At 48.3% G+C, this 25,715-nt stretch overlaps 2 protein-coding genes across 5 annotated transcripts; both read left to right on the forward strand.

Annotated features, from left to right (window-relative positions):
* The first annotated feature begins 1,861 nt into the window (after positions 1-1,861).
* Positions 1,862-7,921, forward strand: CCR2 (C-C motif chemokine receptor 2). Of its 2 annotated transcripts, none has more exons than XM_059160695.1 (2): positions 1,862-1,970; positions 6,031-7,921. In XM_059160695.1, exon 2 carries the CDS (start codon positions 6,042-6,044, stop codon positions 7,158-7,160), a length of 1,119 nt encoding a protein of 372 aa, XP_059016678.1. In that variant the 5' UTR covers positions 1,862-1,970; positions 6,031-6,041; the 3' UTR covers positions 7,161-7,921. The 2 variants fall into 2 exon arrangements, with proteins under 2 accessions (XP_059016678.1, XP_059016679.1); XM_059160696.1 differs by lacking the exon at positions 1,862-1,970 and adding an exon at positions 3,937-4,062.
* Positions 1,910-20,716, forward strand: LOC131823851 (C-C chemokine receptor type 5). Of its 3 annotated transcripts, none has more exons than XR_009350681.1 (4): positions 1,910-1,970; positions 16,015-16,160; positions 17,679-19,234; positions 20,126-20,716. XR_009350681.1 is itself a non-coding variant. In XM_059160698.1 (4 exons), the coding sequence occupies exon 4, from the start codon at positions 17,690-17,692 to the stop codon at positions 18,746-18,748; it is 1,059 nt and encodes a 352-aa protein (XP_059016681.1). In that variant the 5' UTR covers positions 14,979-15,472; positions 15,855-15,889; positions 16,015-16,160; positions 17,679-17,689; the 3' UTR covers positions 18,749-20,716. The 3 variants fall into 3 exon arrangements, 2 of the variants coding, with proteins under 2 accessions (XP_059016680.1, XP_059016681.1); XM_059160698.1 differs by lacking the exon at positions 1,910-1,970 and adding exons at positions 14,979-15,472; positions 15,855-15,889 and having other exon boundaries at positions 17,679-20,716; XM_059160697.1 differs by having other exon boundaries at positions 17,679-20,716.
* Positions 20,717-25,715: the final 4,999 nt, after the last annotated feature.

The following is a 25,715-nucleotide window of genomic DNA, read 5'->3' on the forward strand; positions in this document are numbered from 1 at the left end:
ATCTGACTGCCACATCCAGGTGGCTTATTGTGTTCTTCAAACCCTCTGCTTCCTTATTTATCTTTCATCTGGTTGTTTTATTCGTTATCGAGAATGTGGTGTTGAAATCTCCAACTATTATTGTGCAACTGTCTGTTTCCCCCCTTCAGTCCTGTCAGTTTTTGCTTCATATATTTTGATGATCTGTCACTAGGTGTAAATGTTTGTAATTGTTGCATCTTCTGGCTGTATTGAGCCCTTTATGAATAAGTAGTATCTGTCTTTGTGTCTTGTAAACTTTTTCGATTTAAAGTCTATTTTGTCTGATCTTAGTATAGTCATCCCTGCTCTCTTTTGTTTCACATCTTTTACTTAATATTTTCTCCATCCTTTCAGTTTCAATATACTTGTGTGTTTGGATCAAAAATGAGTCTCTTGTTGATAACATACAGTTAGAACATGGTTTTTTTTTGTTATTCATTCTACTATTCTCTATCTTTTGATTGGAGAATTTAACGCATTTACATTTAAAGTAATTACTGATAACGAGAGACTTAATTCTGTCATTTTGCTATTTTTTTCCTATGTGCATACTAATGGGTTCTTTTTTAAACTTTTTTTTTTAAGATTTTTATTTATTTATTTGACAGACAGAGATCACAAGTAGGCAGAGAGGCAGGCAGAGAGAGGAGGAAGCAGGCTCTCCGCCGAGCAGAGAGCCCAATGTGGGGCTCGATCCCAGGACCCTGAGATCATGACCTGAGTTGAAGGCAGAGGCTTTAACCCACTGAGCCACCCAGGCGCCCACTAATGTTTTTTTTGTCCCTCATTTTCTGCACTGTCTTCTTTTGTGTGTGTGTGTGTGTGTTGTAAAAAAATGCTTAAATTCACTTTTATTTCCTTTTTTGTATGTTCTAAAGCTATTTTCTTTGTGGTTACCATGGGGAGGTAGCATAATTAGAACATTTTAATTTACATTTATACCAGCTTAATATCACACAGCTTAACAACACACAAAACTCTGATCTTGTATGGCTCACCTCTTTTGGTTGTCGGTGTTGAAGAAGTACTTTTACACATCATGTGTCAAGACGAGGTTGTGGGGGATGGGTAGCTGCTACGGTGTCAAAAGCTGAAATTGACCCAAGTTAACTGCAATTGATCATCCAAGCCTCCTCTTGACAGTTGCAGGCCTTCAGTAGATTCCAGAATAGTTAGATCAGACAGATTCTGTCAGGGCAGTTGTCTGGGTGGGGAGAGAGATTTCTGATGCTTCCTTTGCCACCATCTTCCCTGAATCTCCTTGGTGTTTTCTTTTAGAAAGACTTCTTTCTGGGGAGTGGAACCTATAATAACTGAGGCCCTTCTTGCTAAGGACATCTCATATAAGAGACCATTTTGCATTCCCTTTTAGTAAACATCACAAAAAGAAGAAGAAGAAGAAAAAAAAAAAAGAAAGAAAAATTCCAATCAGATCCCAATTTCATAATGTCAACAGTGTGCATGGTCATAAAACTCATTCTGTTTTCTCCACCATCACCAACAGCCCTGCTGTTAGCATTTATCCTCTGGAAAACGGAGTTCTGTTGTGCTCATTTCATGCAAATTATCACTGGCAGAAGAGAGAAGATTGCCAGATATAGAGACCCACAAGATAAAGAAGCCCAAAGTCGTTAGACAGAGGAGCAGATGTACAGGGTTTGCCTGACTCACACTCATGGTTGCATAAGTAAGATTTCAAAATTAATATTACTCTGGAGACCTCAACCTAGTGTACAATGTTCCTGGCTGGAAAAGAAGAACTATATCATTCTTTTTTTTTTTTTTTTTTTCAAATCTTTACCATTACTTGCTGTTGTATCTCCGCCTTCCTCTTCTGCAGGAAATATTATTTCCTACTTCTGCACACCAAGTTTCTACCTCCAGATCTGTTTGGTTCAGTTGCTGAGGAGCCTGACCCTCCTGTGCCACTTGGGAGAAGCCATTCGCTGGTGAGTTGTGGGTGTTTTTTCCATTCCTTTATGAATCATGGGCTCAAAGCATCCCAACACTGGAGATGCAAGGCCTGGGAGCACCCTGAAGGTTGCATAGCTTAGGACCTTGGGGGATGGTGTTGGAGAAGAAAAGTCTGGAGGGTGGTGTCTGCACCATAAATGTTGAAGAGACCCAAGTGGCAGTGAACAAGTGCAGAGCAGGGTAAGACCACCCCACGGGGCTCACGTGAGAGGACAGAGTACTAAAGAAGACAGTCACAAAGTGTAAGGACACTCAGGCTTCTCTCAGCTGCTGCTCCTCTCACTCCTCCCCTCCCAGCCCCCTAGGGCTTTAAAGAGCTGGAACTTTCTATCCCAAATATTGCCCCTCCCCCTTCACAGTCTGTATAGGTGATGGTCCAAGCCCTGAACCAAAATGGGCCTCTTGCCTCAATTCAGGAGCCCACAGGGGCTGAAGTGAGGAATCTCTTTTACTGAGAGGCAGCTTTTAATCAATTCAGGATGTGTCCTGACACTTGACAGTGACACCTCGCACGCATCTGCCGTGCCAGGAGCTAGGTGTGCAGGAGTGACTGGGGAGAAGTCGTGGAGGAGGAGGTGGCTGGTAGTTGAGAAGCCAGTGCAGGTAAACAACAATGTGGAGAGAACACAACGGTGGAAGTGGTCAAGGCAATTGGCCCCCTTGAGCCCTACCCTTTCCCCACCCCACCTCACCCCCGATCTGAATCACCAGAGGGTCTGAGCGTGCATTTCTGACTGACAGACTTCCTGTGTGATCGAAAGCCCAGCATTTGAGAAACACCAGTCCAGTCCACACTTTCCAATGCAGATGAGGAGGCCAGTCCTGTGGTTGGTTACAGAACAGCCCCAAGGGTATGCTGCACATAAGGGGCTGTGAGCAAGGATCCCCAGTATCTTAGTTTTTATACGGGTCTCCCACTGGATTACCCCGGAGCTAGTCCACAGTGGGTCATTGTGTTTTCTGGCACCTTGCAGCCTGCTGGATCTCTGTCACTCACTTACAGAAATGATACTTATTTAGCAGGCTTTAAGTGTCAGATTGGGCTCTGGGACACCAGAGAAAGACAAAGTTCTTTGCCCTTGTGGAGCTTATTTGTGTGTGTGTGTGTTCACATGCACACATGCTCACACTCCTGCATGTGTATGTGGGACATGCTCATGGTGGTGAATGTGCGGTTTTTAAGTCTACATGCCAAAGAAGTGCAAGCCTCCATGCCTACCTAGAAAATCATTACCTATTCCATATCCACCTCTGCTCTCCCAGCCTGGAGATAGGAGCTCCTGGGGTCTTTTGTCACAGAATAGCCCCAGGTTCAAAATCCAGCTCAGCTATTACTTGTTTTGTGAACTTAGGAAAGTCTTTTAACTTGCCCATGCTTAAATTTTGAATTTCTTCACTTGTAAGATATAAAAATAGTTGCTCACAAAAGCTTTGCAAATATTAAACTAATTCATGCACAGTATTTAACGCAGCACCTGAAGCTTAAGGAGCATTCAATTAATGATCATAGATGTAATTCTTGAGGTGGATACGTTCTCCTCCCCATCCCCCAGGAGCTTGATTAGAAGTCTTCTTTAGTGGCAGCAGATTTCCAAGAATCTGGCTTAGTGAAATGTAAGGTCTATGAAATGTATGGATCATAAGAGAAATTGAAGAATAAGGTGTGTACAAAGATAAAAACCAATTCACAGTTACTACCAGGAAAAGAAAAAAAAAAGAATATTCTTGAGAATCAAGTCTAATGATGTTAGATGTTCTACTCAGTATAAAGACTTTAATGAATTTCTTCAATTAACATTTATTGGTACCTCCTTTAGCCAGATGCTATATTGTCAGAGCTGGAAACAGAAACATGATCTGGACTTCAAGGGGCACATGGTGTGTGGGAGATCGTGTGATAAGGGCTTGTTTAGAGGCATATGTTATGAGGCGATTGGAGTGATTTGTTAGCAGAGGAGGTTTGGCTTCACAGAGAAGGGGAGCTTGAGCAAGAAGTACTGGCAGAAGACTAGGAGTTCACCAGGAGTTCTAGGCAGAGGGCAAGCTTATGCAACACCACTGAAGCAGGTGAGTTTGCAGGAAAATGGATGGAAGATGGACGGGGTGGGAGCACAGGACTTGGGGTTTGAGAAGTGAGCATAGAAAAGACTGATGAGGGGCGCCTGGGTGGCTCAGGTGGTTAAGCGTCTGCCTTCGGCTCAGGTCATGATCCCAGAATCCTGCGATCAAGCCCTGCATCAGGCTCCCTGCTCAGCGGGAAGTTCGTTTCTCCCTCTCCCTCTGCCGGCTGCTCTGCCTACTTGAGTGCTCTCTCTCTGTGTCAAATAAATAAAATAAAATCTTTTTTAAAAAAAAGAAAGAAAGACAGATAGAAAAGACTGACGAATGGTCTGAGCATTGCCTTTGAGGTCCCGCCAACTACAGTGTGTGGACCACTGCGGTTTTCAGTTGAGAAGCACAGGATCCCATTGCTAGTATTGGGGAAGACAGGCTGAAAGGGAGCATGGTCAGGAATAAGCTGCAAGCAAGGCAAGACCACAGCAACGATGGAAATGGGGAAGGTCTAAGCCAAGACAGTGGCAGCTGACGGATGTGCAGAGGAGGTGAGCCTGGAGGTGTTTATGAGGTAGAATTCACAGGACAATGATAAGGACAGTAGTATAGAACAGAGTTCAGCTCACTTTAGGTGCTCAGTAAATGCTGGTTGAATAGATAAACCCCTGGGGAGCCATGCAGGAGGCAATGGGAAATTCAGCTCTGAGACATAGAGGTTGAAAGGTGCTAAGGTAGAGGTTGAAAGACGTAGAGGTAGAAGGCAGAGCATTGGGATGTGTTGGCATTCAGAGCACCTAAAACCCTGCGATTAAGGGTGCCTGGGTGGCTCAGTGGGTTAAGCCTCTGTCTTCAGCTCGGGTCATGATCTCAGGGTCTGAGATCGAGCCCTGCATCAGGCTCTCTACTCAGCAGGGAGCCTGCTTCCCTTCCTCTCTCTCTGCCTGCCTCTCTGTCTACTTGTGGTTTCTGTCTGTCAAATAAATAAATAAAATTTTTTTAAAAACCTGCAATTAGACAACACGACTCAGCAAGAACTTGGGGTCGAGAATAAAGAGGTGGCAGGAAAAGACATGGCAGCCAAGGATCCTGCCTGGGGGTTCTCCCAGGGTGGGCAGGGGAAGGAGACACCAACGAAGCAAGTGGATAAGGAGGCACGAGGCAGGCATGCACCTCCCAGAAGGCAAATGAGTTTTAAACGAAAGAACTTAGCAGAAGGATCCAACGCTTATCAAGGATGAAGCTGAAGCAGAGCTGGGCATTTGGTAGTTGGGTTGTCATGGCAACCTCACCCAGGAAGCTTTGGCGGGGAGATGGAGGCAGAGAGTTGAGAGCTAGTCAAAAGGCGTTTGGCTGCAAGTAACAGAACATGGGACTCCCAGTAGCTTCAAAACAAGGGCTTATTACTTTTCAAATCACAAGAAATCAGAGAATGAGTTGAGCAGTTCATAAGTAGTTCAAAGTTGGGCTTATGACTTTATGGCGTTGGGACTCCACCTGGTTTTGCTCCATTCTAAGTCTTTCATTCAGGGTCCCAAACACCAAGCCTTCACAAGACAGGCTCCAGAAGTGGAAGGGGCAGGCCCGGGTATCTGCTGCATCTCTCCTGTCCCAGAAAAGCATTCTCAGAGGCCCACCCACAGAATGCCCTTCCTCGTTGCCTTCCGGGAATGGGTCACCGGTCCGCGTGCTCTCCCCCCCAACCACCTCCCCTGCAGAGGAGACAGAGTGGCACAGGGAACTGTACCATGAGAGTCCGGCCCTCTGGGAAGGCCCAGGATGTTGAGAAATGGCTGGTGGGGAGACAGCTAGCGTCTGCTCCCAGGAATAAAGGGAAGTGATCAACCAGCATAGGAGCTTTCCAGGACACAGTTGCAAAGCAGAGACAAAGACCAGGCCGTCACTGACCCAGAGCGAGGATCTTTTTAAGCGTGGGGACAGCAGGGTTACATAGCATGCTATCATTTTGTTCTCTGATTACAGCACGGAGAAAGATGGGTGACAATGGCACATTTGCCCAGGCCAGCTACAGCGTGCAGCCCACGTCGCATTCTCTGTTTACATCCAATATCCAGGCCGGCAATGAAGAACCCACCACCAATTATGACTATGATTACAGCTTGCCTTGTCTGAAGGTCAATGTGAGACAGACCCTAGTTGGGCTTCTGCCTCCGCTCTACTCGCTGGTGTTCATCTTTGGTTTTGTGGGCAACATGCTGGTCGTCCTCATCCTCATCAACTGCAAAAAGCTGAAGAGCATGACTGACATCTACCTGCTCAATCTGGCCATCTCTGACCTGCTCTTCCTTCTCACCATCCCATTCTGGGCCCACTACGCCGTGTACGGTTGGCTCTTGGGGGAGGTGATGTGTAAGTCATTCACCGGGCTGTATCACGTTGGGTATTTTGGAGGAAACTTCTTCATCATCCTCTTGACCATTGACAGGTACCTGGCGATCGTCCACGCTGTGTTTGCATTAAAGGCCAGAACGGTCACTTTTGGGGTGTTGACAAGTGGAGTCACCTGGGCCTTGGCTGTCTTCGCCGCTCTCCCCGGGATCGTCTTCGGGGGACTGGAAGAGGAAGATATTACCTTTTGCAGCTCTAAATTTCCAAAAGCATGGAAGAATTTTCATACAATCATGAGGAGCATCTTGGGCCTGGTCCTGCCCCTGCTTGTCATGGTCATCTGCTACTCGGCCATCCTCAAGACCCTGCTTCGGTGCCGAAACGAAAAGAAGAGGCACAAGGCAGTGAGGCTCATTTTCGTGATCATGATGGTTTACTTTCTTTTCTGGGCTCCCCACAACATTGTGCTTCTCCTGAGCACCTTCCAGGAGTCCTTTAATGTGAGCAACTGTCAGAGCACCAGTCAGATGGACCAAATCATGCAGGTGACGGAGACCCTTGGGATGACGCACTGTTGCATCAACCCCATCATCTACGCCTTCGTGGGAGAGAAGTTCAGAAGGTACCTCTCCGTGTTCTTCCGAAAGCACATCGCCAAACACCTCTGCAAACAATGCCCAGTCTTCTATGGGGAGCCCGCGGATCGAATGAGTTCCACATACACGCCTTCCACGGGGGAACAGGAGGTCTCAGTTGGCTTGTAGAGGAGTAGAAGGTTGCTTCTTGCTTTTGATGGGGGACGGCAATCGGTTTATGATAATAAAGCCTCAAAGGTCTGTTGAAGAAGGGAGGCCTGTGAGTCTCTGAGGTGAGTGCCCAGGAACCTCAGGGTCATGGGCACCAAGACAGACTGTGCCCCTCCCTGGGTAGCCAACGCACACTCAGAGGATAGTCCAGAACAACTGTGGGTAGAGACCAGGACTTCTCCAATGAGCTCCTCCCAGTTCCTGGAAAATGCCGCATCTGGAAAATACTTATGTGCTTCTCCCAGCCTTCACCTTTGCTTCAGTAGCTCTGCTATGCTATCCCTTTGGACAGGGGCTCAGCTGGAGGGGGGAGGGGGGCGAGTGGGCACAGGTGGATGCGTGAGGGGGGGTGGGGTGAGGGCCGAGTGCCAGGAGGTGGGAGGTGTGCACATGGCTGAGCCTGAGTGAGGAGGAAAGGAAGGTCTTCGTCGGTCCAGCCAGATAGTTGTGCTACCCCCAGCCCTGCTTCCCACCAATATTAACTTGGAAGGCCCCACCGGCTCAGGGAGAGCTTGGGAACCCCAAGAACCCTCTGAGAGCTTCGTTTGGGTCCGATCACCTCTCCCGTGTAAGTACATGACACACATTTGCTAATTTTCCATTTATCCATGACAACCATGCAGCCTGCACTGGAAATCTCTTACCTATCATGCCTCACTGTTCACGTGTGTTGTAAGCCACATTCCCGCTATGTAAAAATGCATGAACATGTTTGTTGATATAGTCTGTGTCGTCTATAATGAGATGAAGAATAAAAACCCTCGTTCGGTCTGTGCAGGGAAAGGGAAGTTTTGCAGGTAGTGATCAGAAGAAGGCCTGAAGGTGAATGACCCTGCATCAGGAAGGCAGGAGCAAGAGCTTGGGAGACTGTGTGAGCCCCTCCCCCTTGCACCCCGACCCTGCCACTCATTGCCCCGCCCCCACAGTGATGTTTCCAGAATCAACTAGGAGGAAAGGCCAGGAAGGCTATGTCAGAACCTGTAGAGGCCTCAAGTCTTTGGATCTGATTGTGTTTATCTTCTTGTTACCTGTCCCTGCTGCCCTGGCCCCATCTGCTCCCCACTCAACCCCCAGACGTCATCATAATCACTCTTGCCCAAAAGATCGCCCTTCCCCAGAACCAGCTCATGGAGGTCCAGGAGAGTAGCCTTGGGGAGTAGAAAACGGTGCAGCCAGAACTCCTCCGTGTGCTCTGGTGGGAGTCCTGGGGTGTGTCTCCAGGACAGAGAAGGGGCTGGGAGATATGACAGAGGCCCTTGCCTTAGAAGTCATACCCTAGCCTGTGAATCTTGGGATCTAACCAGCCAGATCAGGTCGACCTACACAAGGAAGACTCTAGAAAGGTTAGGAGAAAGTGTTTTCCAAACTACCTTCCAGCTCCTCATTTTTGGGTCCAGGCATAGAGTTCGCATATATAAAAATAACAATAATAATAAAGTAAAAATAAAAGTAAACTGGAACTGTAACTTGCAAATGGAGCAGAATATCATTTTAAGAGTTGCTATTAGGTCAATCCTGAAAATACTGTATTAGTCACAGAGAGAATTCTGGTTTTGAGCTTAGATCATTGGAACCTGTGGTATGTTCAACATGAACAGTTGTTGATCGGGGAGTCCGGGGTCTGGGCTATGGGTTTACGAGCTCATGGCGATGTAACGTCTAACTCCTACCATTTCGGCCATAGCACACACCTCACAGGCAGCATCTCAACTGGGTCTTATTCTCACAGCCTTGCAGCCACAAACCCCATATCATTATGAAGTCTAGAAAGTCATGGGTTTGATCGTGTTCAAACCCTTCCGTGCTCTGCAAATGTGATTCATGTTCCAACTGTCCGGATTGGAGTGGGAACTCCTAAGTCACACAGACCCCTAAGTGAATTTTTAAACCCAATTTGCAAAGGACAGGAGTTGGCTCACTTAAGTCAGCGAAGATTTTTATCTTGGGTGAGCCAAGTTAAAGATGTGTACATGTGTGACCCAGTGCATTTCTGATCTGACACAAGCAGGAAACACAGGGTTTCTGGAACCTGGTGACTCAGGAGCTCTAGGTGACAATGTTTTCCTTTCCTGGTTCATGGCTAGAGAAGGTTTCAGAAAGAAGTGCGTGTGTTTGGGGTGGGGAGAGCATGCTTTGCCTTCCGATATTTGTAGTATCCTCATGAATACATGAAATTTTGTTTGGATGATGAAATGTAAATATTGGGGATTTTTAAATTAACATAAAATGTATTATTAGCCCCAGGGGTATAGGTCTGTGAATCGTCAGGCTTACACACTTCACAGCACTCACCATAGCACACACCTTTCCCAATGTCCATAACCCCAACCACCCTCTTCCCCGGCAACCCTCAGTTTGTTTTGTGAGATTAAGAGTCTCGTATGGTTTGTCTCCCTCCCGACCCCATCTTGTTTCATTTATTCCTTTCCTACCCCCCAACTCTCCCCCGCCACATTGCCTCTCAACTTCCTCATATCAGGGAGATCATAAATATTGGGTTTTTAAGCTATGATTTGGGAAACGAATTAATGCTCTAACTACATTGCTGTTTGAAAAACTATCTGATGAGCAACTCCCTGTTTTCTCCTCCCCTCCCCCACCCAGCCTCTGGTAATCACCATTCCACTCTTTTCATCCATGATTCTGACTATTTTAGGTACCTCATGTAAGGGGAACCATGTAGCATTTGTCCTTCTATGTCCCCAAGGCTCACCCATGGTTCTGCATACGGCAGGAACTCCTTTGTGTAAGGGCGAATAAAATATTCCATTGCATGTACACACCACCTTTTCTTTATATGTTTATTGATGTGCATAAAATTTCAGTTGTGCAAGATGAGAAGTTCCAAACATCTGCTTATAACATTGTACCTGTTGATACAATACTGTATTGTACATTTTAAAAATCTGCTAAGAAGCGGGAGAGGGGGTAGATGGTATGTTTAGGGTTCTAAACATAATAATAATTTTTTTTTAAAAAGCCTGCCTGGTTTGTTATTCTGTGGTGTGGTAGATTGTCTTACTCTTTGCCACTTTTCACTCCTTCCCCTGTGTGATGACACATGCCTGTCCTTGTGATGTGACTTATGACTTAGAGTGTTAGGTGTCCCTCCTCCATCCACGGGAGGCTCGACCATGAAGGGTGAGCAGAAGTGCCACCTGGTTCAACCACAAAGAGTGACAGAGGTGGTTGGGCTGAGCCTCTGGCTCTCCCTGCTCGGCCACAGGAAGGTCCCTCCCGGGCCACAGCAGGTGCCATGCCATGCGAGCAAGAAGACACAGAGAACAGAGCCAGACCCCAGCCACATGTCATAGGAACAAGAAGTCCACGCTTGCTGTTTTAAGTCACTGAGCTGTGGCAGCTGTTTACCAAGAAGCACAAAGGCTAATTAGTACATCTAAAATTCAGGAAAGTATCCGTGTCTTATTCCATCATGGAATTCAATGCAGCAAACCCCCTTGAGGATCTACCATGCACCAGTCTGGAGTAGGCACATGAAGATGGGTGTGTTAATTCCCATGGTCTGAGAGCCCTTTAAGTGGAGGGATTGGGGAGGGGAGGAAGGGTAGAGAATGGGGTGTTTGTGAATCACCAGGCACTGTGCAGAGCACAGAAGTAGAGCTGTATGTGGAATGTTCTGAGAGCCCGGAGGAGAGAGTCACCAACTCAAGGATAGTCCCACAACACAGTAGTCATAGCTACAGTAGAATTTTATTGCCACCAAAGAAACCACTACTTAAAAGCTGCCGACTCTTTCCATTTCTAGATGTGGAAACCCAGTCTTCTTTCTCCCGAGAAGAACATTTGAGTGGGCTGTTTGAGTCAAGCAGCTGCCAGGGAAGGTCGTCCTTCCCAGGGATGGGTGGCTTAAGACTTCCGGTGGAGTTGGGGACTTGGCAGAGGGCCCACCCCGTGCCGTCCTCCAATGCTCGTGATGCGCAAAGGCCCTGCCGCCTCCTGGGAGTGAGCCACCCAGACCCCATCCTTCTCTGTTTTGCCTTCTTCTCATTATTAAGATTTCCTTAACAAATAGAAATGGCTTTAGGGCTGATTAGTCAGCAGCAGTAAGGGCCACCAAGAGCCACCAAGAGGAAGCTTGTCAGAGAGAAGAGGCCTCTGAGCTGGTAAGCTGACCTCTGTGAATTTAAAGGAGGGCTGGCCCTGGGTTTGATGAGTGCCTGAGGTTGGAAATGTCTTGGGCAGTTGTCACTTTGACACTATGTTTGTGATCTCACATCCTTGGGACCTCCTTGCTGGCTCACTGCTATGTCCCACCTCCACCATCTCTTCTCTCCAATCCCCTCTTCTCCTGCTCAGCTGACCTGCTACCTAGAAGATCCCCCACCCAGGAAGGAGGTATCAGCCTTCCCTTCTTGCAAGCTCCCATTCCTCACATGGTTTTCTCAGAATCCCCGCCCTTGGCTTTGAGGAGAGGACCCCTCTCTTTCACCTCTCCATCAAGCCCACCCATTTCGACAACCCTTTCCTGCTCAAATCTGTCTCCTTATAGGACAAGGGTGTGATGAGTTGACATGGCAACCAGGGGCACAGAGCTGATTCTGTCAGTCTAGGAAGCCCCCTAAGAAGAGGTGTGACCCCAGGTGTCAGTGGTTTTCCTTAGAACTGTAAGGTACTTAACACCTCTCTGCCCTCAGCCTCAGGCCATAACTGCCAGTTCTGGGGCAACAGGAAAAGTCCTGTATGATATCCTGTTTTGCATACAGCTGAAGACAGAGGTGCAGGTGTGATCCAATCCGAAGTCACAGTGGGCCTATTACATACCTTCATCAGTGCACTACACTGTATGAGCACCATGTCTGGGCACTGACTCGAAAAAAATACCCAAAATTCATAGAGCAAACTTCTCAGCTGAGTTAAAGGGTTGCCACCACATCTGGACATATCTACTAAGCAAGGAGGTAGACAGTCTGCAAGTGTCCACGTGGTGTGATGATTTGCACAGGGCATGGGGAATGCGGTGCAGGTGCTGGGAAGGGGGTCATTCTGGGAAGGACCAGAAGGACAGAGACATCAGAGGATGAGAAGACAGTGCAATGACCCCCAGGCCCACTCACCATGAAGTGTATCCGGGACCAAAGGTGAAGCAGTGTTGGGAGCCACGGGACCCTATCATCATTGCTAAGACACACAGGTGGTAGGGAAGGATTTTTCCTCTTTCTTTGAGAACCATGGGAATTCTTGGACTTTCTTGGTGAAGGTGGCTTCACCTTCACCTGCACCTTCAACAAGGAGTATCCTCCTTGGTGGGGATATCAGGGCACTGGCAGCCACACTGAGAACACATGGTCCATAATGTGATCGATGGAAAGAGCATGAACATCTAATAACGGAACTCTGGCAAATATAGTTATGGCATTATACTGAACAAAAGAAGCCAGACTCAGAAGAGGATAGCACCTATGTTTCCATTTATCTGAATTTAAAGGAGAGGCACGTTGGGCGCCTGGGTGGCTCAGTGGGTTAAGCCGCTGCCTTCAGCTCAGGTCATGATCTCAGGGTCCTGGGATCGAGGCCCGCATCGGGCTCTCTGCTCAGCAGGGAGCCTGCTTCCCTCTCTCTCTCTCTCTGCCTGCCTCTCCATCTACTTGTGATTTCTCTCTGTCAAATAAATAAATAAAATCTTTAAAAATAAAAAAATAAAAAAATAAAAAAAAATAAAGGAGAGGCACGTGATGGTCCATGGTAACCAAAGTCAAGTGGCCCTTACCCCTGGGTGTGGTGCAAGGGCACTTTCTGGGGTGTTAGGATGGTGCTGTATCATCTCGGTTAAGGAGGGGTGGTTATGTGGGTATATACATGTCAAAACTTGACCAAGCTGTGCACCTAGGACTAGTGCACTTTGCTGCATCTAAATTAGACTCCCGTAAAAAGAAAGAGGAAGGAAGGAAGAAAGGGAGGAAGGCAGAGAGAAAGGGAGGGAGGGAGGGAGGAACTACGTGTGTGTGAGCTGCTGTGTGGCAGGTGACAGGAGCTGGGCTCATAAGGCTGACCCCCTGAACCCAAGGAGAGGAACCAGCGTTTCCCAAGCTCCTGGCGGATGCTCGGCATCTAGACTGAAGAGTTGCATGGGGCAGCGGGAGTGGAGCCGTCCACCAACCTGGATTCAATGCCTGGACACCAGCTATTTCAAAAGCCGGCCAACTCCCCGAAAGGAGGGCGGGCTCAAGATGCCTTCCATTATGGGCATCAAGTCCAGAGTGACAAACAGGTCAAAGGATCATTTCTCTTGGGGAGTCTGAATGTCATCCGCAGGAGAACAAGAGCCTTGCAAACAGGGCCAAAGAGAATCTGAGACCATGAAACTCAGTCATGGCATGACAGACGGAAATGGATCCTTGATTCAAGGCTGAAGAAGTTCCCATGGATCCTCACTTCCTTGTAACTCCTTGGGATGGAGCTCCACCCCGAGAGGTGACCTGAATCCCTCTCTGAACCCTGAAATCTGAAAGGCGTGACACACCCACTAAATTGGGCTTCCACGTTCTATGAATCCTCCCCCTGTTATCCCCTCCAAATGTGTATTGTCCAAACCAGCGTGGCCATAGAGTCATCAGGTATTGAACGGGGGAGCTGCCTTCGGGACCCCCAGGGTCTAGCATGTCATTCCCCAGATGATGATATGGAAGCTCAAGAGAGAGGAAGTATCTTGCCAAGGGCAACCTGGTGGGGTGGGGTGGGAGTGGGGACTCCAAGCCTGCACCACTACTCCATACTGCCCTCCGGGGGCGAGCAACCGTCACAGCCTCCGCTGCCTGGACAATGGACAAGCAGAACTTCACAGGGAGAAGCACCAGCTAGGGTGGTGACAGTATTGCAACATTACAGAAATGTAACATTTATCCAGCAGCAGCTGAGAGTTCTACACACACACACACACACACACACACACACGTTACCAGCCGTGAACACAAGGCTGCTCTTCCGAGGACTAAGACTATTGATGCCGCCTGCTTTCTGCAAAATTTTATATTGACCTATTTGCTATCCATTTTGCAAACCCATTTTTTCGTAAAATATAAGGCCTCGTTACATAGCCCATGGAGGGCCAATATCTGTGAAGCACCCCATTCTTGTTATATCATTTGATCTTGACCACAGACCTATCAAATAAGTTTGTGATTTGGGGTTTGGTTTTTGCCCCCATTTCACAGATAAGGCTTGGGGACTTACAAAATTTTGTTCAGAGCCAAGTGACAAACGATGAAGCTTGGAACTTAGCCGTGAAGTATGTCTGCAGAGGCAGGTTCTTAATCATTGCCTCCTGACTTGCACACACAGGATGAACTTGAAGATTTTTTTTTTTCATGATTCACTGTCCCGGTTACAATGACCAATTGCTGGGCTCTGTTGTGACACAAGAGCATGGTCCTGGGTAGGTGGTTACTGATTGCTGGGCTGTCTCTGTGCTTTTATGGCTGTCCTAGCCATCACCTCCTTCTAGTCTTTTCTCCAAGCACCAGTCCCTAGCTTCATGACCCTGCTTCACCCTTGGCTTCACCCTTAGGCCGCTGAGACTCTGCTCTAGACAAGGACCCCGGGAGCCAATTTCATTAAAATTGTATCAAATAAACTCTCCCTAGGAAAGAATCACGGAATGAGTGGGTAGGAGTTTGCTGTTTCCCGAGCAGATATTATGTGCTAAATTCTGGGTGAGGCTGCCTCGTGTGCCCCTCCCCCACAAACCCATTATTCAGCCCATTGCACGATCTGAAAGCGGAGGGTAGGGCGGGGCTTCAAGCTCCCCCGGTCTGGCTGCGGAGGTCACGTGCTTAGCCCTGTGTGAGGCAGCCTCCGCAGGTCTGGGGTCTCCGCCCTTTCTTAGACCACAAGCTGAAGTTTCTGATTCTATAGTGGAGGAAGTGGAAGACCCCCAGAGGGCGCTCTTGAGGCTCAGGGTGCTGTCCCCTGGGCGTTCAGCTCCCCAAGTCAACAGTTGAGGTTTTCAGATAAGTAACCAACCACCAAGAAAGCTCTCTGTGACTGCATATGGGATTGTCATATACTCCTGAACCTGACCCGAGGCCACCAATTATTGCTTATTTTATGTGGACAACTTCTCAGAGCCACAGACAGACTGTGTCCTTGGAGGCAGGATCTCGGCTGCCTATGTATCTTCCATAGTGCAGGTAGTCATGAAGGCTTGCTGGTTTGAGGGCTGCTGCGTAGTCACTAGATGGAGGAGATTGATAATGACGAGCCCCAGGACATACCCAAACCCAAGGAAGATGGGCAACAGATGTAGCTCACAGGTGAGCCCACAAGTAAAGCCCGTTAGACGATCAGTTGTTTTCATTTGCAGAAAAAAATAGTTCAGGGTGGGAAGGTGAGGTATGGGTGTGAGCTGGGAAAAGCACAGGGGCTGGGGGAAATGGGTAACGGGGACCACGGGGTTCATGGGAAGCATTCCCCCCTCAATTTCAAGTTGGCTTCAGTGGCTTTGATCGAGGACAAATAGTAAGAGAATCAGAATCTCTCCCATTTTCGCCTTGCCATCGATAAGCCATGTGGTCTTCTACAAATAAATCATGGGTCTCCGAAGCAGCAATTTCTTTCGGGAAGATGAGGGATTTTGATTCCATAAACGCGAATGTTCTTCTAGTTCTAATATCCTTCAATCCTATTTTCTGACAGTTTCTGTGTCGTTGGATGAACAGAACACAAAAGACGTAAGTGTAATCCACGAAATCCATGAATAAGCGCTCAGGCCAGAGATGTAGACGGCAATCTATTTCGAGTTCAGCTGAAAAAGAAGAACTGTTCTCTGATTTTTTTTTCTTTTTTTTTCTCCCAGGCAATATACTTATTCATCAAACTCCGCCTCCCCCCTTTCGCTAAAAACTGTGCATTTCCTACTTTTATGCTGCCTATATGTTTGATTTGCACAGCTCAGCTGGTCAGAGGAGCTGAGACATCCGTCCCCCTACGAGAACCCTCCTGGTAAGTCACCTTTCAGCCACTTTGCCTGTTAGTTAGCTCTGCTTCTGTGATGAGTAAAAGGGCTTACAGGAAACCCATTAGACAAACACCAGGTGCTCCTAGAGCTATCTTGAAACGTAATCTTTGAGAGAAGAAAAGAGAATTTAGAATGAGTTTCAGATGGTGATAATATCGAAGATACAGAACACGATTGTGAATGAAAGATTGTAAGGGATCAATACTAGAAAGAAAGGAAGAAAGAATGAAAGAGAGAAGAAAAAAAAAAGGAAAGAAGCTTCACCTTTCAAAAGAAAGCTTTTGAAAGGAGGTGATTCTTGGCCAGAATCTTGGCAGAGATTATAGATTATAATCGGGTAAGAGGAACTGAAAATCCCCTCCCCCTCCCTGGGATGGGGTGCCCTCTGAATGTGTTTCCAAGCAGAAATTGTATCTAAGTCTAACTCTTCTGTTTGTTTTCGCCCCCCAAAAAGGGAAGGTAAACATTGTCCAATTAATGTCATAGTACAAATATCAAATTAAGTTTCCCTTTAATAATCAGTTCCACAGCACATTTAGTGTAACGATTTTTGTTCTGGCTCAGAATTTAAGGGGAAAGTTTCTGTGTGCTCCTCCCACTGCCTAATCTGAGATCCAGGAGGCTTCAGACCCACAGGGATTAAAGAAATTTCTCAATAAAGCCATGGAACTGAAATTGACCAGGCAAGGCAATGTGAGAGCAAAAGTGAGAATGGGAGTCTAGATTTTACAGCTGGCTGCTAGCTCCCATGACCTTCTCAGGGTACTCGGGCTTCAGTCCATCTCGTTCTGACTGTATTGGGACACCAACCTGGAGATGCCAAGTTCTAGTTCTCTCACCAAGAAGCGAGAGACCAGGGTAGCTGGTGGATAAGAGCACAGGCTGCCTGCCTTCCAAATCAGTTGCTTCCTAGCTGTGTGTCTTTGGGCAGGTTATTCAGCCTCTCTGTGCTTTGAGTTTCTCATCAGCAACATGGGGCAATAACCTGACCTGACTCCTACAGTGACCTTGAGGATTAAATGAATGAATGGGTGTGAAGCTCAGAACAGCTGGCTGGCCCACAGAGTGCCCTGGGGAGCCGTTAATGGTTACTAGCACTCCGTGAATGCTCTATGTAAGCTCAGCCCCTGGGGAAGGGCAGCTACAGCATAGTAGATCATCAGACAGTGTGAGATGGCACCCGAGTCAGTTTCTTGAAATTGTGATGAAAGCTACCTTCTCTCCACGTGGCCACAGGGCACCAGATCTTATTTAGTTAGATGACGGTTTTGTGAATTTCCCCGGGAGTCATGCTCTCCATCTAGCGATCAGAGACACCAGCGGCAAGCCTTCCCTTTCCTGCAAAAGTCCTTTGTTTTGGCCACAAAAGGGAACTCAGTTAAATGTGGAAATCAAGGCACCAATGTGGAAAGCCTGTGGAGGTCTAAGACAGTTTGTGGTCGTGGTGGACCACTCAGAACATTCTAGGGCTGAATAAAGGAGCACTTTTTCTTAATTTCCAGGGTCGAGCAAAATGAATGACCCCACACCGACTCCATACTATGACATTGATTACGGGATGTCAGAGCCCTGTCAGAAGACCGACGTGAGAAAGATCGCAGCCAGGCTCCTTCCTCCGCTCTACTCGCTGGTGTTCGTCTTTGGTTTTGTGGGCAACATGCTGGTTGTCCTCATCCTCATCAACTGCAAAAGGCTGAAGAGCATGACTGACATCTACCTGCTCAATCTGGCCATCTCTGACCTGCTCTTCCTTCTCACCATCCCGTTCTGGGCCCATTACGCCGCGGACCAGTGGGTCTTTGGAAATAGGCTGTGTCAGATTTTGACGGGGCTCTACTACATAGGCTTCTACACGGGCATCTTCTTCATCATCCTCCTGACCATTGACAGGTACCTGGCGATCGTCCACGCTGTGTTTGCCGTAAAGGCCAGGACGGTCACCTTTGGGGTGGTGACGAGCGTGGTCACCTGGGTGGTGGCCGTGTTTGCCTCTCTCCCTGGGATCATGTTCACCAGATCCCAGAAAGAGAGGTCTCGCCTGACCTGCAGCCCTCATTTTCCACCCACTCAGTACCATTTCTGGAAGAACTTCCTGACATTAAAGATGACCATCTTGGGTCTGGTCCTGCCCCTGCTTGTCATGGTCGTCTGCTACTCGGCCATCCTCAAGACCCTGCTTCGGTGCCGAAATGAAAAGAAGAGGCACAAGGCGGTGAGGCTCATTTTCGTGATCGTGATTGTTTACTTTCTTTTCTGGGCTCCCTACAACATCGTGCTTCTCCTGAGCACCTTCCAGGGGTCCTTCGGCCTGAATAATTGCAGTAGCTCCAACAGGCTGGACCAAGCGATGCAGGTGACGGAGACCCTTGGGATGACGCACTGTTGCATCAACCCCATCATCTACGCCTTCGTGGGGGAGAAGTTCAGAAACTACCTCTTAAAGTTCTTCCGAAAGCACATCGCCAGATGCTTCTGCAAACACTGCCCCGTTTTCCTGGGAGACGTGTCCGACAGGGCAAGCTCAGTTTACACTCGATCCACCGGGGAGCAGGAGATCTCTACCGGCTTATGACCTGGACTTGTCTTTGTACACAGCCTTGGGGTGGGAGTGGTTCTTTTGTAAAGGAATGTGCTGTCATAGAGGGTCTACGATTCATCCATCCATCTGGCATCTCTTTTAAAAACATTAGATCATTGGAAGCCATCACTTCCGGAGAGCCAAATCAATATATGCTGATGACAGTGACCTTCCCATCTCTGTTCTACACACATCAACTCATTGGCACACTCTCCCTTCACTGCGGAAGTTCATTATTAAAAAAAAAAAAAAAAAATCCTCGGAGAATTGCTGATTCTTGAGTGTGGTTGACCTGAACAGAAACACCAAAATTAATCAAGAAACGTATTGGATAGTTTCTCACCTTCCGGAGGCAAGAGGGGCAGATTGCAAACGTGCTTAAAGCAGGTCCTTGTCATGATCGGTTAAGAAAGGACGTCTTCCAAGTGCGATCTGCCCTCCAAGGTGTGGTTGGTAAGATCCTCAGATGTTCAGGACCAGGTGAGAACGGGGAGAGCATCTTCAGTGAGAAGGGGATCCTCTGCTGGGAGAGGGGAGGGAAGGGGAGCTCCAAGCGGCAGACCCCACACCTGGGGAGAGGCTCGGCGGCAGGGGGAAGCTTGGTGTGGGCTGGGGAAGGCAAGGTGAGCCCGGACCGTGGAGAGTGTGCACAGCACCAGTTGTCAAAGCCAGAGCAGGGAGGGCCCTGGCCACTGTTGCAGTGAGCTCATTGCATAGCCAAAGGATGTTCTGGAAAAGTGAGCATTTAAGGCAGGGAGGTCAATGACACGCAGGCGAGGCGAGGGGACATCTGTGTAGGTCCAGGCACCAGGGATGGGAAGCGGAGAGTATTTTCACAGCATGTAGGCTGCGAGTCAGGAGAACTTGTGATGGATTTGGGTTGGAGGTAAGAGGCAGAGGGAAGACAGACAGAACCTCCAGGCATCAAGCATGCAGACTGGGGAGATACCCTGAGGAAGACTTCAAACATGGGAAGGGGATGAGGTTTGGGTCAAAAGCAGGAGAGGCTTGTGGAAGAGGAAGAGTCTGGTTTCATGATCTTGAACACAGCCTTCTGTAGACAAAACCTGGGCTGTCTCTCCGTGGCTGCTCCTGCCCTGACGGCTGTCCTCCCCAGCCCGGTTTCAACAATGGGGCATCTCCGGGAGGCTTGGAAACACTAGACTTAGGAACACGTGAGCTTGAGGTCCAGGACCACAGGAACATTCAGGTGAGGACTGATTACATAGTTAATGAACCTATCAAGAAGAGCTTTCTAAGCCCTGAGCTAAGAGACCCTGGGGCAGGAAGAGGAGCCAGAATGAGTACATCTCTGCCCTCCCGGGGCCTACCACAGCTTCAACATTGTCTCCTGGATTCACCTCTCTGTAGGCAGAGGGCAGAAGGGACAGATTCATTTGGAAACAGCCCGCCTCCAGCTTGATCAGCCGCAGAAAGCACCATTTCCGGACCTTTGTGTTTCAGGCTGAGTGTGGCGACTTGAGACGCTCCTTCCAGCCGCCTTCTCCAGCGTCCCCGAACACTAAGGGATCTTTTCATGTCAGAGAGACAGTCCTGACTGTTCTGAGCTGCAACTTTTATTACTTTGTACCTGCCTGAGATGGTTTTGGATCTGGGGAATGGCTGAGACCATTTGGGGAGGGATCAGGCACGTAAAGGAGTGAGAATCACTCAAGGGTAAAGGTGTCAGAATAGTAAGAGGTGCTACGGATGTTTCTCAAGCTCTGAAAGACGAAACTTGAGAGCAGGGGTGGCAACCGGGAAGCACCCAGAGACACTCTGAAGGTTGTTTCAAGGGCATCAGTATCCTATGACCCTAGCCTCTGGGTCAACTCAAAGACATTCTGTATCTTTGTGTACGTATATGTATATATCCTGCATATCTGAGAATCTTGTGTCTATGGAAAGTTACAAACTGCTTGGAAAAAATCCTTACCCAATAAAAGCCGCCCTCTAAAATGACTGATTGGTCATTATCTCAGTCACAGGAATATCTCAGTCAAGGGAAGCCTAGCTTACGAAACTGTGAAAGCACTTTGAAAGTAGTTGGTTTGGGGAAATTCCATAGGTACACACACACAAAGAGAATTACACTTCTTTTTAAATATCTGTAGTGCCCCCCTCCCTGGGTCAGATTGCCAGAATAATGTGTTTGAAACTACAGCCTCTCAGGGTTGTGTTTCTGGGCAATGGACACTGGAAACCTTTTTAACTTCTAATTTAATTCTACTACCAGAGCCAAAGACCTGATGCATTTTTAAAACCCGGAAAATCAATGTGTATTTAAACCCATGCCAGCTGTCTGTGTTTGACGGTGAAGAAGGCCTAAGGTCACAGGCTGGTCATTTCTGTCATCCTAATTTGCAGACACACAAGGACTGAGGACGGCTCCTCCTGAGCTTGCTTTTCTTTCATTTTAAATCCCTTCCAAACACTGTAAAGTTTGTCATCGCAGTGGTGACAGTTGTGTCACTGACATTTGGATTTCTGGGCATGTGTCTCTTATCCACAGAGAGGACAGGTGCTCTGGGAAGAGGTGATGGGTCCGGGTCATATCCACGGTTTGGGACCGGCTGGTTTTCAGGTTCTCACCTTCCAGAGCAGGTCACCATCCTCCCCGGAGGTCCGTGGAATGAGCAGAAGACAAGGACAGCCAGAGCTGGCTCGTACGATGGCTTTTCCCTAGCAACCTGAAGGACAACCTTCTATCTGTGAGTCGAAAGAAGGCATGACCCAAGGAAGGGCGGAAGGGGGCTGAGGCCAAGCAGAGGAAGGGTCTAGGGCACCTGCTCATCGTCCCCACACTCCTCCCTTTGTGGGGCACTCTGTGGCACAGCCCTCCTCTGCCTCAGCCTTGAGACAGACAAACGAAGTTTGGACTTATTGGGACCTTTGGGGTCTAACTTCACTTACCATGTCCTGAGCGAAGGTACCCTACCCCCAGCCCAGAGGCCTCTGTCATGGAAGGGGTTACATATGTGCTATGGATAAAGTCAAAGTAAAGTGAACATCCCCAGCAGGGAGGGAAAAATGTGCAAATTCATAAGTTAGGATTCTGCTTACACTTGTGTTTCAAGATTCTAGTTCAAACACCTGCAACATTAGGGACACCTGGGTGGCTCAGTCGGTGAAGTGTCTGCCTTCGGCTCAGGTCTTGATCCCAGGGTCCCGGGATCAAGCCCTGCATTGGGCTCCTTGCTCCGTGGGGAGTCTGCTTCTCCCTCTGCCTGCTGCTCTTCCTGCTTGGGTTCTCTAATTCCGGCAAATAAATAAATAAAATCTTAAAAAAAAAATAAAAATAAACACCTGCAATGAAACTACAGTGCATTGGCCTCGCCACTGTTATGATGATCCAAGCTATTTTTCTGCATATGGTGCCGTATTTCTTATTTGCCTTCAGTCTTCTAGAAGCATTCTTTTACAAGTCTTCTTTTTGGCTCCCTGTTGTTACTACTTCAGTTTGATTATAAGTTCTGTGCCACTGTGGTTCCGTCATGGGTCAGGAGCTTGGTTTTGTTTCTTTTTCTTATGGTGGTACCCAGTTTTTTCAACACTTTATTCTTTTCAAACTGGAATCCAATGGACAGACCGGCAGAGCCAGTAAGAACCTTGGGCTACACTGCCCCCCTGTGGCCACTTCAGTAACCAACAAGCGCGTCCGGCAGCAGGGCCTGGACCACAGAGCCAGGAGACTGGGGAAGCTTTACTCTTGGCTGTTTCAAGTTGGCACTAATCCTGCCGTCGACAAGAGGTATTTCCACAGCAGCTCCGCCTAGATAATGCTCGGCTCTTTCTGTTTCTGAAGAACGCCTGCACTGGACATGAAGGTCCCAGTGGCCCAGAGCCAATCTCCGCAGATCACTGAACCCACAGCCTAGCAACAAGGCCACAAAATGTTTTGTGATGAAGCATTTTTCACAGCCCATAAAACGCTCCAAGCCCCTCTCCTGTGTCTCTCTTGTACAACCAGTCATGGTCTTCAGTACCGCGTGTTTGAAGCAATGAAATATGATCGCCAGTTGGGCAGCTTCCTTCTTTATTCACACTTCCCTTTCTCCATTCCTGTCTTCTCCACTTCGTTCGGATCCCTCTTCTGGCATCACATCATGGGAAAACAGAAAGGTTGATGAGGATCCGTCAGCCCGACCCTTCACTCTCTGGAGGAAGAACAGACCCCACCTCCCACCCCATCCCCAGCCCATCCCCCACGTGCCAGACGTTCTGACACCAGAGGTCTGGGTGGGCTGGAGCATCAGCCCGCAATGTGTCCTGGAGAAGAGTAGGAGGGAGCTGTTCTGACTTCTGGGCCCGCCCCTGGGATTCGGATTTGCTAGGTCTGCAGAAATCTCCCAACAATTTTAAGTAGAGCCAACCTTGAAAACCGCTGCTTAAAGGCCATCAAACCAAGCGTGCTGGAGGGAGGCTGCTGTCCCGCGGCGGATCCTGCGGGCCTGAAAGTGAGTGGCACACGGGCCAGGGAGGGTCTGGATTCGACTCCTCGATTTTCACATGTGAAGCATGAACTGGATCTTCCTGCAAGCTTGTCTTCAAAACCTGTGAATCTAGACCTAATTGGCAGTATAAAATCTCTGTGTTAGGGTGCCTGGGTGGCTCAGTGGGTTAAGCCGCTGCCTTCGGCTCAGGTCATGATCTCAGGGTCTGGGGATCGAGTCCCACATCGGGCTCTCCGCTCAGCAGGGTGCCTGCTTCCTCCTCTCTCTCTCTACCTGCCTCTCTGCCTACTTGTGATCTCTCTCTGTCAAATAAATAAATAAAATCTTTAAAAAAATAAAAAATAAAATCTCTGTGTTAGAGGCTCCAAGCGTCTTGCTTTCATTTCTGGTTTGGGATTATGTTTCAACCCGTCCGTTCCAAGTGAAAAGTAAATTAAAACAGGATGGGTCATCTGGCACCCGTGTGGAGCTTGGCGGCTTCAAATTCAAGACAGGATGAGTAGAAATAAGTTTTAAAAAAGTCTGTTTGGGATGTTTTACAAATGAATATTGATTTTGCTTACGTTGGCAAAAGAATTCTCCCTTTTCCCCATTTCCTAATCCCTCCAGGGAGCCCTCCCTTTAACTGTGTCCAGTAAAGCCTTATCCCAGAAGACCTAGAAAACCCTCCAGGTCTGTGTCAGCTCTGGGTGGTGCAATGATAATTCGGCAGAGAAAACAACAAGGTAGTTTTAAAACAGCAATAGCTCGTATTTACTCTAAAATGCCTGTACTTGGGCGCCTGGGTGGCTCCATCAGTTAAGCGTCTGCCTTCCACTCAGGTCAGGATCCCAGCGTCCTGGGACTGAGCTCCACACATTAGGCTCCTTGCCCACAGGAGCCTGCTTCTCTCTCTCCCTCTGCCTCTCCCCTGCTTGTGCTTGCCCTCTCTCTCTCTTTCAAATAAATAAATAAAAAATTTTAAAAGTAAATTAAATGCCTGTGTTTTGGTTTATATCCATTAGCTAATATTCTTCAAAAATCCCTTTCAAGAAAATTACAATTATTTTTTCCTAACAGATCATCTAATCGGGACTCTATTGATTGGTTATCTCACTCCTTCCTGTAGGACAAGTGGAGCCTGCTTGAGGTCCAGCCTTGAGGCCAAGGGAGCTTGGGGAAGTGACTCAAAGTCAGTCTTAGGACCTCAGAGTCCCTTCTTGTGGCTTGGGATACTATCTGCCTGATACCTAGGTCAAGACGGAGTAGCTAAACCAGCCCTGTCCCGAGGAACTTTCTGGACCGATGGAGATGCACTGTCTAAGACAGCGGCCACCAGACCAGTGCAGAATGTGGCTCATATGACTATAGAGCTTGGTTCTTAAATTTTATTTCATTTTAACTAATTTAAAAATATCCAATGCTCGTCTTAATGGACAGTTCAAGGCTGGCATACAATAAATAGTCAAAAAATGTCCGTGTAACTTGGATCGTGGCATTAAGGACTCCTAGGCAAGTTTCTCAGTGCTTCTAGACTCCGTTTCCTCATCTGCAGCACTGGGGCCGAGAGTAAGCTGTGCTAACTATGTTTGGGCGGAGGATGAAATGAGAGATGTCGTATGGGCTGAACGCAGTGGTTGGCACATAGGAGTTCTCGTAGCTGGCAGCTACTTTCCTGATAATAGCTATTGCCTCTTTCTATTAGAACTGCGCTCCCCCCCAAAGAATGTTCCTCAGGGTGGTGGAATGGAAGCTGCTGGGTATGTGGGAGGGCTCTTGGGTGTGAAATCAAACACCACGGATTGAAAGTGCCTCCCAACATTAGGGCGTGGTGTTCAATCCATTCGGCCCTGTGTAGTGTCTTGGGAAAGGCTTTCGGGAGCGGGGTGTGGGGGGCGGGGATTAATCTGACAATGTAATTCTGGTTGATGCAGACCCTGCAGCTCTAAGCAGACTGGGAGATGGCGCAGCTGGGGGCCAACTCCCCGCCCCCCCCACACACACACCCCCACCCCCCACCGTCTGGGATTCCAACAGAGGCTGACACACTGGAGAAGCAAGGGGGGAACACAGTTCACTTGTGCGTTGACCGTGTGCAGCCCAGGCTTAGCATGCATGCACGCATTCATTCTTTCATTCATTCATTCAGCAAACGTTTAGGGATGGCCTGTGCACCGCCGGCAGGGGGCGTGGAATAAAGGAGCTCGCCAGGGGCTCTGTGCCCTTGAACCAGGGTTGCTCAGAAGCCCGGTGGGTGGAGCCTAGGAGGACCAAGTACGCAGGCTCGAACAGGTGCCTAAAGTGGCCCAGCCAAGATGAGTGAGACATGACAGTGCTTTATCTGACCATTTTGTAAAGAAAGCGTAGCTACAACCTCTTCTCGGTTCCGCGCACCTTAACCAGCTTACGCAGAGCAGAACATACTCGTTCCTTGTTCTAGCACCAGCACCGCTGCCCGGAGGCGGCGTCCTCCAGAGCTGGGGAGAAGGCTGTGATGTACAAGACACCAGTCTTCTTGAATTCTTGGG

The sequence above is a fragment of the Mustela lutreola genome, chromosome 2 (genome assembly GCF_030435805.1).
Source record: "Mustela lutreola isolate mMusLut2 chromosome 2, mMusLut2.pri, whole genome shotgun sequence".
In the NCBI taxonomy this organism is placed as follows: domain Eukaryota; kingdom Metazoa; phylum Chordata; class Mammalia; order Carnivora; family Mustelidae; genus Mustela; species Mustela lutreola.